The sequence below is a fragment of the Thamnophis elegans genome, chromosome 4, assembly GCF_009769535.1.
Source record: "Thamnophis elegans isolate rThaEle1 chromosome 4, rThaEle1.pri, whole genome shotgun sequence".
Classification (NCBI taxonomy): domain Eukaryota; kingdom Metazoa; phylum Chordata; class Lepidosauria; order Squamata; family Colubridae; genus Thamnophis; species Thamnophis elegans.
In genome coordinates, this window is record NC_045544.1 from 121,714,846 (window position 1) to 121,727,596 (window position 12,751).

The 12,751-nt window shown below is 43.8% G+C and overlaps 1 protein-coding gene across 1 annotated transcript; it reads left to right on the top strand.

Annotated features, from left to right (window-relative positions):
• Window positions 1-1,448: 1,448 nt before the first annotated feature.
• Window positions 1,449-12,141, top strand: HSPB1 (heat shock protein family B (small) member 1). Its single transcript, XM_032216366.1, has 3 exons — window positions 1,449-2,037; window positions 10,973-11,036; window positions 11,836-12,141. The coding sequence occupies exons 1-3, from the start codon at window positions 1,659-1,661 to the stop codon at window positions 12,023-12,025; spliced, it is 633 nt and encodes a 210-aa protein (XP_032072257.1). The 5' UTR covers window positions 1,449-1,658; the 3' UTR covers window positions 12,026-12,141.
• The last annotated feature ends 610 nt before the right edge of the window (window positions 12,142-12,751 follow it).

Here is a 12,751-nt window from a genome sequence, read left to right on the forward strand (position 1 = left end):
GTATCATAGCCATTCAAGAACATCCTGAAACGATGCGTGCTTGGAACCTGATGAAAAATAGCAGAGAGGGCACAAGTGTGAAAGAAATGTGCTATGGGGCTATCAGTTGGGGTGCTTTAAAAGTCATGGGTCAAATGAGATAAGCAATAAGAGACTGTCTCCCAATGGTAGGGCAATGAATCACCCCTTCCCACTTACAACTACGGTATTCACAATTCAGGGCCTGGAATCAAGCAAGTAATTTGGATACATGAAACACAAGATCCCACAAGACCCTCTGACCACTTTGGCATTAAAAAAAGGACACAATGATAAATAAGTGAGTCAAATGTGTTACTCTTTTATGTCACATAAGACCTTCTGGCCCAATATAGGCTGCTCTCTTCAGCCAAATGTTAGGGCTGGCCCTGATTCCAATTCATTTCCTTGATGCTTGTGGAAGAAATTGCTGGATTATGTCCCAAATCTTAATTAGATCAAAAGAAGGTGACATTCAGCCTTTTCTAATCCAGGTGCCAAAATGTGTTCAGCCAGGTCATAATTCATGAGGACCACCGACCATCAACTAGGAGTTAATAATTCAGAATTGAATTCCATCCCAAATTATGCTGGGTTATTTTCAGAACTAGCATTGCTTGAGAGAATGAATGTTAAGTAATATGGGGAAAATATCTATTGTTATGTTTGAACCCCTCTCTTGCCTGACTGACAAACATCAGATGTAAAACAGGAGAAAAGGGCAAGTCCAAGCACTCAGTAACAAAATATGGGTATGCATTAGTGTATGAATCTTTACTAACAGTGTTACAAAAGTTGCTGCTTTTAGCTTGTTGGGGATGGGATATTTGGGAAATTTTCCTCTCGCATCACTTTTCCTGGAGCGAAAGATTTCCCGCTATAAATTTCTATATTAGATGGAGACCTATTTGGTCACAAAAAGTAAAGCAGTGCCGTTCTGGTGATTGTCCCAGCCTGCAATATGAAGCTCTCTCTCTCCTCCCTCCCTTCTACTTTCCCTTCTCTTCTCCTCTACATTCTTCCCCTCCCCTCCCCTCTCCTTTCTCCAGAGTCTCCCTTCTGGTTTTCTGTTTTTGAAATTGAAGAAACAATCCATTTGATTAATTTTATGCACATTTTAGCACACACATCTCTCCGAGATTTGTTTTATGTGCTTTAAAAAAAAAAGTATACTAAAAAGGAAAAATTAGAGCCAAGAAATACTGGGCGAAAATAAACAACGCATGTCACTCTGTCCTGAACGTTCTGGTGTTGCAAGAAAGATGGGGTAATTTTTGCTGTAAGTCAAAAATTCTTTAGTCAGTCTTACTTTATTTTCAGACTGCCAAGGTCAAAAAGGCAAGATTGGAATTCGGGCCCCTGCAGTCCTGCAATGGGAGTTGTTCTCCTTTTCCCCCTCCCTCCTTCCTCCCCATTCCCCAGCCGAGAAAGCAGAGGATGACAAATGCACAGGGGGAATGTCATTGAGACCTGTGTAATATTCATCAACTTCCTCCAGCCAAGCGTAATTTCCATTAATAGAGAGCTGGGATTCTTGTCCTAAAATAGCTGGCTGTGTGTTGATAAGGGCCAGCTAGAGGGAGGAGATCTTCACACTCCAGGTCTGGGCAGAGAGTTTTGGGACGGCTCTGGAACAGGACATGTCGGAACGACAAGTGCCCTTCACTTTTCTACGCAGCCCCAGCTGGGACTGGTACAGGGGCAGCAGGCTCTTGGACCAGTCCTTTGGCATGCCCCTGATTCCCGAGGACTGGTACAAGTGGCCTTCAGGGACCACCAGCTGGCCGGGTTACGTACGACCTCTGGTCAGCTCAAGTCCAGAGCCAGTGGCCGCTAGCCCCGTCGTCAGCTCGCCAGGGCCCAACCCCGCCTTCAACCGGGCTTTGAACCGCCAGTTGAGCAGCGGCGTCTCGGAGATCCGGCAGACTTCAGATAGCTGGAAAGTGGCACTGGATGTCAACCACTTTGCACCGGAAGAGTTGATGGTGAAGACAAAGGACGGTGTAGTAGAAATCACTGGTGAGTAGCTTCTCTTGAGGTCTCTCAGATTAAGATTACAGATTAACGGAGTTGGAAGGATCTTCTTGTAGGTCTAGTCCAAACCCCCTGCCAAAGCAGGAGACCCTACACCATTAGTATGGTGACCAAAACTGAATGCAGTATTCTATTCTCAAACATCTCCCTTTTCTAAATCAGTTCTTCAACTGCTCCCGCAGCAAACATCAGTGACTTTGAGCCAAACTCTAAGGTCATTAACGGTTGCTGTGATGCTTTGGGGTACCTAAGGAGGACTGCTCAGAGGTTAAAACTTCATAAATGATAGCTGAGATCTACAGCTTCCCAATGTAGTAGAGGGTCCCCTTGTTTGTAGGCTTGTCACCTATGAGAAGATGTTGGGTTGATCAATCATCTGTCTTTAAGCATTTAATCCATTCCTTTAACAATGTTTCTCCTTTGATAGTGTGGTTGTTAAAATCTCAATTATAAACAGCAGTATACCTAAAGGAGATTTGTAGCTCAGGATTGACATGAGGGGGTCCTTGGTGCTCTCTGAGCTTGCTTTTCTTGCAGATGTTTCATTACCCAAACTAGGTAACATCATCAGTGCCAATGAAACACCTGCATGAAAACAACCAAGCTCAGAGAGCACCAAGGACCCCCTCATGTCAATCCTGAGTTACAAATATTCTCCTTTAGGTATACTGGTGTTTATAATTGAGATTTTAATAGCCACACACTACCAAAGGAGAAATATTTTTAAAGGAATGGATTAAATGCTTAAAGACAATATGTCTATTTTTTTTACTTATTGAATTTATATTGAAAGAAATCTGAAGGAATACAGCTGCCTTACACCATGCAGGCGTTACTCCTTTCCCCCGTTTACTTCTTTCATCCGATCCTTTTAAAAGTTTCGCTTCTTCTTAGCTTTTTTCCCTTTACTTTATAAACTTTATTGCAGGGCTTTGTATCGGCCCAACCTGTAGAAATGGGATTTGTTATTTTTTAAATAATAAAGACACTAAAATTGCACGAAATACATATATAAAAAAAATCTTTAATACTTGAAAGAGTGGTCTCCAAGCCAAAAGAAATGTCTATTCAGACAATGCATTTCAAGTGTGTGTGGGGGGGGGGGGGGGAGGAAATGAGCCATAAGTGAACCAATCAATGGGCCATTTTGAGGACTGGTCTAAGGTTTTAGTCAATCGAAGCCAGTCTCCCTTTTTCTTAGAAAGCCTCGTCCACAGCTCTTACCACACCGGTCACAAGTGGCTTATTACTGGATTGTACTAAGGGCTTTTGAGTGCTCAGCATGCTTTTAACAGGACATCATGAAGCAGCTCCGTTCTTTGGCTCCGGGAGGTCTTGTCCTATGGAAAAGGTGGCCTGTTAATTTCAATTGATTGTATTAAAAACACAAGGGAGGTATCGTGCGACTGTACCCAATTTTATGACCTTTTTTTTGACAGCAGTCATCACGGGACTGCGGCTTTCAACTTTCCCTGGCAGCCTCCCCGTTTACTTTTGCTTGGCGGAAGCTGGCTGGGAAGGTTGCAAAGGGCCATCCCAGGATGTTGCAACCCTTGTTTAAGTGCAAGCCGAGCCGTCTGCCGAGCATCTGGATCGCTGCACCTGTCATAAGTGTGAGGATGGGTCATAATTTACTTTTTTCCAGTGGTCGTAACTTTGAATAGTTGCTAAATGAATGGTCGTAAATCGAGGACTACTTGTAAGGTTGATTCCATGCTGCAGCCTAAGCTGGCTGCTTCAGACTGCTCCAGACATTCTAGGACTAGGGGTGACTAGGGGGTGCCATAATAGCAGTGAGTGTTCCAATATTTGAGAGGCTGCCACCTGTTTTCCAAGGCACCTAACGGCAGGACAAGAAGCAATGGGTGGAAACTAAACAAGGAGAGAATCAACCTGGAACTAAGGAGAAATTTCCTGGCAATGAGAACAATTAACTAGTGGAAGAGCTTGCCTTCAGAAATTGTGGGTGCTCCATCACTGGAGGCTTTTAGCAACAGCAATAGCACTTAAGACTTATATACCTCTTTATAGTGCTTTACGCCCCTCTTTAAGCAGTTTACAGAGTCAGCCTATTGACCACAACAATCTGGGTCCTCATTTTACCCACCATGGAAGGCTGAGTCAACTTTGAGCCTGGTGGGATTCCATCTGCCAAATTGCAGGCAGCTGGCAGGCAGCACAAGTAGCCTGCAGTACTGCACTCTAACCACTGCGCCACCGAGGCTCTTTTAAGAAGAGCCTGGACAGCCACTGGTCTGGAATGGTATAAGGTCTCCTATTTGTGCAAGAAGTTGGACTAGAAGACCTCCAAGGTCCATTTCAACTTTGTTATTCCAGTCCAGACGGCAAAGGATCGGCAATGAGTCCAGGCTGTGGACTATGGCCACTAGAACACCTGCTGCATGATTCCCTTGCATCTGGATCTTCCTGTCCTTGCTGGCTGGTTCCTGGGTGGGTCAATCTCCCAGTGTCCCTCTTTTCCTTTTAGGGACTGTTCTCTTCTCACTAATCCCTGTGCATTTCTTTCACTTTCTCAGAGAGGTTTGCACACATACTTTCACGCCCACTTCTTACACCAGCTCCTTTGATACTGTCATTGGTCCTCTCTCTCTTTTTTAAACCCCTTTATTTGTAGCTCCATAGCTCCCAGACTAGCCTAACCAAAGCAGACAAGGGGTTTCCTTGTTGGAAACTTGGTAGTAATGAAGAACTGAGAGTTCAGCTTCAGAGAAGCAAAGCACAGATAATCCTCGACTTACGATCACAATTGAGCCCAAAATTTATGCTGCTAAGTGAGACATTTGTTAATTTGCCCCATTTTACGACATTTCTTGCCCTGGTTGCTAAGTGAATCACTGCAGTTGATAAGTTAGTAACATGCTTGTTAAGGGAATCTGGCTTCCCCATCGACTTTGCTGGTCAGAAAGCCGCAGAAATTGACTAGGTGACTCTGAGACCCTGCAACCGTCATAAATATGAGTCAGTGGCCAAGCTCCTGAATTTTGATCACATGACACGGAGATAATGCAATGGTCCTAGGTGTGAAAAAATGGTCACGAGTCAGTTATTTCAGTGCTGTTGTAACTTCGAATGGTCACTAAATGAATTGTGGTAAGTCAAGGACTAATGGTAGCAACAATCCTACTTGCAACCTAAAGGCATTTAGATAGAGGAAAGAGAAGAGAAACTTAGGAGAACTTTTGGCAGGGGAGCATGAAGGAGATTCCCCATGGAGTCCACATTTCACAACCCACTAAGGCAAAGGATTTAGGACTTGGGATATTTTAATCCCTACAATTCTCTGCCTACTCTCATAATGAGTTTATCCAGATTAGGTAAGAAATGAAACCTCCCTGGAGGATGTAATGTACAGCAGAGGTGGTATTCAGCCGGTTCTAACCTAGGAGCCGAGGTGGCGCAGTGGTTAGGGTGCAGTACTGCAGGCCACTTTAGCTGACTGTGATCTGCAGTTCAGCGGTTCAAATCTCACCGGCTCAAGGTCGACTCAGCCTTCCATCCTTCCGAGGTGGGTGAAATGAGGACCCGGACTGTGAGGGCAAGTTGCTGACTCAATTTGCTAAAAAATTTGTAAACCGCTTAGAGAGGGCTGAAAGCCCTATGAAGCGGTATATAAGTCTAATTAATAAATACATAAATTAATAAATAACAGTTTCTGGCCAACCAGGTAGTGGAAATTTTGAGTAATTGGGAGAATCGACAAACAGGCTGGCCCCGCCCCCTCTGCCTCCCAGCAGATCGCCGTTCTTGGTCTATTGCTGCCTCCCAGCCTTGCAGGCTGGGTCTTCTTCTGCTCCCCTGTACAGGAGAACAGTTGGACAGCAGGTTAGTGGAGTGTGGAGGGAATGGGGATTTTGCAGTATCCTTCCCCTGCCCACCAAGCCACGCCCACAGAACCAGTAGTAAAAAGTTTTGAATTCCACCACTGCTGTACAGGTATACCTTGATATACAACAATTCATTTGTTACAAGAACACTGAAAAAAATACTTACAACCCTTGCCGCATCCCCACGGTCATGTGATCAAAATTGGGATGCTTGGCCAGTCACTCATATTTATGATGGTTTGCACTGTTATGATGTGTGTGCCCGTGTGTGTGTGTGCCATGATCCCCTTTTACGACCTTCTGACAAGCAAAGTCAATGGGGAAGCTGGGTTCCTTTAATAACCGTGTTAAGTTTCTAACTTAATAACTGCAGTGATTGACTTAACAGCTGTGGCAAGAAAGGTCGTCAAATGGGCTAAAACTCACTTCACAACAGCCTTGCTTAGCAACAGACATTTTGGCCTCTTTCGTGGTCGTCAGTCGAGGACTACCTGGGTATGGGGTCTCTCTAACCAAACTTTCTCAGACTGAAGAAGCTACATAGATAAGCAGCAAAATGTTTCAAAGCAACCAAAAAAGAAGTCTACTGTAGTTCCCATGACTCAACTTCCAGACCTGCTTCACCCAGCCTGGGAAGAAATCAAAAGGGAGACATCAAAGCTGAATGGTGCCCAAGCCTGGTTGAGTTAAGTTCATTGACTTAATAGGACATCACAGGTCAACTGCAAGATGGTTTAGAAATCCACAACTGCCAACCAACAGAAAACTGAGCAGCCAGCAAGCCCAGGTAGAAATCACTGCGCTGGGCAGCGACCAAGAGAAGGGGGAATGCCACCCACTTTAGCGTCTATGGAGAGTCTCAATCATCCAGGTCATGGTTGTCCCGAAGGTGCTTTTTCAAGAGGCAACTGGACTTTCTTCTGGGAGATGAAGAAGCTTCTTGCATGAGAAGCAAAATGTCTTCAAAGAAAAACAAAAAAGGCCAGCTGCCTTTTGAAAAAGCACCTTTGGGACACGCACTGGAGCCAATCAAGAGTTTGGGCTGCTGCAAGAGTGGATCAAAGCACTGGAGACACCACCACCCCTCTTGGGTCAGAAAATAACAATTCTGGATTGCAGGTGAAAACCACCCTGGAAATGGGCGGGGGCGGGGAGGTAGTGGTGGACAATGTCATTTTTCCTACACTCAGAACACGGTGACTGGCCCATCAGAAAGTGCAGATCTGAGAGAAGAAAGAGAAGAAAGGGGGGAAGGAAGGAGGAAAGGAAGGAGGGAGGGAAGAAGGAGGGAAGGAAGGAGGGAAGGAAGGAGAGAAGGAGAGAAGAAAGGAGGGAAGGAAGGAGGGAAGGAAAGAGAGAAGGAGAGAAGAAAGGAGGAAAGGAAGGAGGGAATGTAGGAGAGAAGGAAGGGGGGAAGGTAGGAGGAAAGGAAGGGGGAAAGGAAGGAGAGAAGAAAGGAGGGAAGGAAGGAGGGAAGGAAGCAGGGAAGGAGGAGGGAAGGAGAGAAGGAGAGAAGAAAGGGGGAAGGAGGGAAGGGGGAAGGAGGGAAGGAAGGAGAGTAGGAGAGAAGAAAGGAGGGAAGGAAGGATGGAAGGAAGGAAGAAGAAATAGGAATGTTGTAAGATAAGATGGAGTTATGGGATGGTAAGAAAGTAATCTCAAGTATATTGTCAACTGTAGGGGAAAAATTGTTATAAATACATATTATTAATAACAGTTATGAGATCATATAATTGTGAATGTATATATGAAATTAATGGAAAAAAAAACAGAAAGTGCAGATCTGCCCTAAAAGTTTTTCCAAGTGACCTCTCCAAAACAAGAGAAAAAGGGCAGATTGTCGCTGCTGCTGTTGCTGATTTTAAGACATGTGTGGAGTTTGTTTGGGACTTCTGTGGGCATTCCAGCCTTGGGCTGACCACAACAACATTGCTGAAATTATGGAAAATGGGACTTTATATTTGCCAATCAATTGTATAAGCAGGAACATAGTTCACCTCAGCTGAGCGAGATACAAACCCATTTAAATGAAGAGTATGATAATTGCTGTTAGAAAGAACAGGAAGCTCCTGTTCGTATTGTATTTGTGTAAATGTGGTGTACGTCTAAGTTTTGTGTGTCCGTGTTTTACATGTTTGTTAACAAAAAAATAAAAAATAAATTAAAAAAATAATTTAAGAGCAATGGCTTCCAGGTCTAGGAGCCTTGAAAAGTTTTTGTTTGTGTGTCTGTGTTTGTGAGTCAGCCTTGACTAGAGGCAACCACAGTTTTCTTGGCAGGGTTTTTCAAAAGTGCTTTGCCCTTGTTTTCTGTCTGAGAGTGAAGGACTGGTCCAAGGTCACCCAGCTGGCTGGCTAACACCAAATCCCATGGTGGTCTGTAGAACGTGATGAATTTAGTACTCAGTTATCTCCTTTTTTCTCTCTACAATACAATCACAAACCAGACAAAGAGCTTGGTAGACACAACACACTAAGCCTGGGAACAAAACTAACAAACTGGACCATAAGCTTATCAAGTTTAAACTCTATCCCGTCCCGTTTTGAAACCCGGGGGGGGGGGGAGGGGGGCTTCTGATTTCAGTTTGGAAAACTGCGGCAGAATAGTTTTGCATCTTAAAAGGCAAATATGGCTCATATAGAAGGATATTTTGTAGAGGTGGTTCTATCAGAAGCAGTTGTGCAATGCCACTCTCCTGCCTACGAGCGAAGATAAAAAAAACAAAGGTGGGTGAGAACAGAGGAAGCAAACAAAGAAATTGCATAGCTGGGAAACTTCACTTCCCTGACTCCCTTTGCCAGCTGGATTGCAGCTGGCCTATTCCATGCCTGATTAAAACCAAGGAGCCTGATTAGGTGCCAGATAGTGGGGTTTTTTTGAAGTATATTATTCAACTTCCCTATAACATTGGTCTCTTGGACCCAACATGCACATTTAAATCCTACTCAGTCTAAGGCAAAAAAAGACGTTTCTGTTTTTTGTTGCTAAAATGCGGCAACTAAAAGAGCTTCAAAAGATTACAGCAGCAAGTTAGCCCAGCAGTGCATTCACTTAATCGCATCCCAGACACGTTTTTGTCTCAACGCTTATAACAATAGCTGCTTACCAAGCAAGGCCGCCTTGGCAGGGGAGAGGGTCAAAAAAGTCAAGGCAGAGTCTATTATCGTGAGATTGAAGCAACCAGTGCAATGCCCATTGCTCAAAGGGGGGGGGGGGAGAGGGCTTCAGTCATGTGATCATGGCAGCCATTTTGAATTTTTGATCTGGAGAGGTTGTCAAAATATCTCAATGGTTGGCTACAGTTGTGCAATGAAAGCCCTTTTTAAAACTCCACCAGACACAATACATGTGAGGCTCTGATTCGTGTGATCATGGCTGCTACCTTGGTTTTTTTTTTAAATGCCACCTCCCATTGACATCTCTGTCCAACCAATCATCCTCTGCGTTAATTACAGTTAGTTATTCTTGCATTAGAGTTACTTCAAGCATTTTTTTGGTTGTATTTAAGACTTAATAATATTAATCAATTCTCATATGAAGAAGGGGCAGCACGTAGCTGTCTTTCACTGATCTTGAATAGATAAGCAGGGATAGACCTGTTTGGTGATAGGATGGGAGACCACCCAGTAATCCAGATGCTATACTTAGAAGTTGAAAAATATCTCAGAATTAGACCATGGCAAAGTACTTCATCTGTTGCCAAGAGAACTGTATGATTGTCCTTTTTGAGGTATAATAGCAAGAGTGGCCAAGTGACCTAAAAAGAACCTGCCAAAATACTTTGGGGCCTTAAAACAAGCCTATTATGGTTTGTAGATAAAGCTTCTGTTGATGATTCAGCAACAGCCATGCAAAAAGAGAGAGGGGGGGGAAGTACAATTCAATCAGCAGGTCCTTGACTGATTCTTTGATGACAAGATGAATGTATAGTCGACTTGCCACCATCTGTTTAGCAATCATTCAAAATTACAATGGCACTGAAAAAATGACTCACAACAGGTCCTCATACTTATGTCAGTCTGTTGCAGCATCTCTTTGGTCAGGTGATCAAAATTTAGATGCTTGGCAACTGGCATGTACTTATGACAATTGCTTGTGCAACTTGTGGTTATGTGATCACCATTTGTGACTTCCTAACCAACTTTTGACAAGTAAGGCAAATGGAGAAAGCCAGATTTGCTTAATGACCATATGGTTCACTTAATGACCACAGTGAATTTGCTTTTAAAAAAAAGTGGCAAAAAGGTTGTAAATTGGGCGTGACTCCCTTAACAACCATCTTGCTTAGCAATGGAAATTCTGGCCCCAATTGTGGTTGTTAGTTGAAGGTTACCTGTACTGTGTCTACAGCTTCTGACTCCCCCCACCCCAAGAATTCCGTCCAAATTCAGCAAGGAATCTTCTGCTCATACTCTTCCAAAAATACATTTGTGCATTTAAACTTCCATTTATTTTAACCTTTAAAAAAAATGGGGGAGACTTACCCAATACCATTACACACAATATTACACCCAAAATTAAGGCACAGTTTTGCTTAACTGGTCCTATTGTACTCCTCTGAATGATGGCTATATAAAACCAAACTATTTTTAGTTGGAAAAAACCAAGGGGGAGGCTGCTACTTCCAATAGCTACTTGGAACAGAGGTTCTGACCAGTTCTGGAGAATCAGTAGTGGAAATTTTGAGTAGTTCAGAGAACTGGTAAATACCACCTCTGACTGGCCCTGCCCCATCTATTCGCCTCCTTAGTCACAGGAAATGGGGATTTTGCAGTAACCTTCCCCTGCCATGCCCACCAAGCCATGCCTACCAAGCCACGCCCACAGAACCAGTAGTAAAAAAAAAAATTGAATCCCACTATTGACTTGGAGAGATATCCTGGAAGCAGCTGGGAGTGACTGGCCATTGCAAGCCCAGGACTTGGTCAGTCAAGTCTTTCAGGCCTTATTCAGGATAGTCTACATAATCTACGTAGAACAGTCTTTGCAGTCTAACATGGACTACACAGAATCTATTCATTTTTTAAAATAGGAAAGCATTGAAGGATCTATCACAAAGGTATTTTCTTTTCCAGGCAAACATGAAGAAAGACAAGATGAGCACGGATTCATTTCCAGATGTTTCACAAGAAAATACACGTAAGTAGATGTTGTAATTCCCCAAATGACCCCCATATGTGAGAAAGGTGGCAGCAAGAGCAAACACATGAGTTGCCTCTCCATTATATTCTCTGAATACAGGGAATACGGGAAACATGGTGAGACTGTGGTTAGAACATAATATTGCAGGCTAACTCTGCCCACAGCTACATGTTTGATCCTGACCGGCTCAAGGTTGACTCAGCCTTCCATCCTTCCAAGGTTGGTAAATTGAGGACCCAGATTGTTGCAGGCAACATGCCAACTCTGTAAACCGCTTAGAGAGGGCTGTAAAGCACTGTGAAGCGGTATATACAATAAGTCTAAATGCTATTGCTAACTGCTATTGTTGAATAAATATCTGCTTGCAGTTTGAACTGGACAATCTCTGTGTTTGGAGAAAGCCAGGAAAGTTTATGCTTTGTATCACAGGTGTCCAACCTTGGCAACTTTTTAGACCTGTGGGCTTCAACTCCCAGAATTCCACAAGTCTTAAAGTTGGCAAGGTTGGATACCCCTGCTTTATACCATCTCCTGGGTTCTTGAAACATACTTCCCCAGCTGTGCACATAAACAAGCCTTCAACCTTGATTTCCTTCCTCTCCATGAGATAATGGCTGTTAAACATTTTGCGTATCCCTTTCTGAACCTTCTTTTGCTCCTTGTATTTCTATAGCAGAGTGAACAGGATTGTGCTCACTTAATACATCAACCACATATGCAGTACTTTATAAAGGGGTATATGTGGATTAATCTCACAAGTCTCCCAGACCATTCTGATGTGCTCTTCCTTTCACAGGTTGCCGCCTGGCATTGATGCATCCGTGGTCCGATCATCGCTTTCCCCAGATGGCATGCTGACCGTAGAGGCACCCTTGCCCAAACCAGCCATTCAGTCTGCAGAGATCACCATCCCGGTCACTTTCGAAGCCCATGCCCAGATTCCCCACTCAGATGCCAAGAAGCCTGAAGAGGCCACCAAGAAATAAATATTTTTTGAGATACAGAAGTCTAGTAGAGAAAATGGGCATTTAAAATCTCCTGCATATTCCATTTTGTAAAGGCATCGTTGTAGTCAGGCGTCCGAATAAAACTATAAAACCCCGACATGATTCTACTTTTTTTATATTAAAAAAAGCAATCATGTAACTTCAGTATTTATTTTCCTTTTCAGAATGTAAGAAAGGAGGAACAGATCCCTGGGCAACTTTCTTTAACAAGATCGGTCTTTTTCCACAAATACCTCCAGCTAGTTTAGAAGAATCCTCCCTCAACCTGTCTGGGATTTATTTTTAATTATTTATTTATAAAATTTATGGGCCACTCATCTTACCATAGGGCAATGATGGCGAACCTATGTCACGCGTGTCAGAGATGGCACGCAGAACCCTCTCTGAGGGTACATGTGACATTACCAGCTGGTCTTCGGGTTTTTGGTGCGCACGCATCCCAGCTGGCTGGCGCACATGCATGCACTGGAAACCAGAAGAGCAGCTGGCTGGCGTGTGCATGCACATCGACCAGCTGGTCTTCAGGTTTCCGGTGCTCCAGCACATGCATGCATGCACGGTCCGGTTTGGGCACAGTGCCAAAAAGGTTCGCCATCACTACCCTAGGGTAACTCTGGGCGGCTTACAGTTACATCTTAGTTAAAACAAAAATGTTAAAATCAAACCTTAAAACCAAAGACACATGGGGAGGGTGGGGGTGAATCA

Coding starts and splice junctions, on each gene's coding strand:
- HSPB1 (XM_032216366.1), top strand. CDS start 1,659: ATGTCGGAACGACAAGTGCCCTTCACTTTTCTACGCAGCCCCAGCTGG. Junction 2,038..10,972: donor CGGTGTAGTAGAAATCACTG/GTGAGTAGCTTC, acceptor TTTCTTTTCCAG/GCAAACATGAAGAAAGACAA. Junction 11,037..11,835: donor TGTTTCACAAGAAAATACAC/GTAAGTAGATGT, acceptor TTCCTTTCACAG/GTTGCCGCCTGGCATTGATG.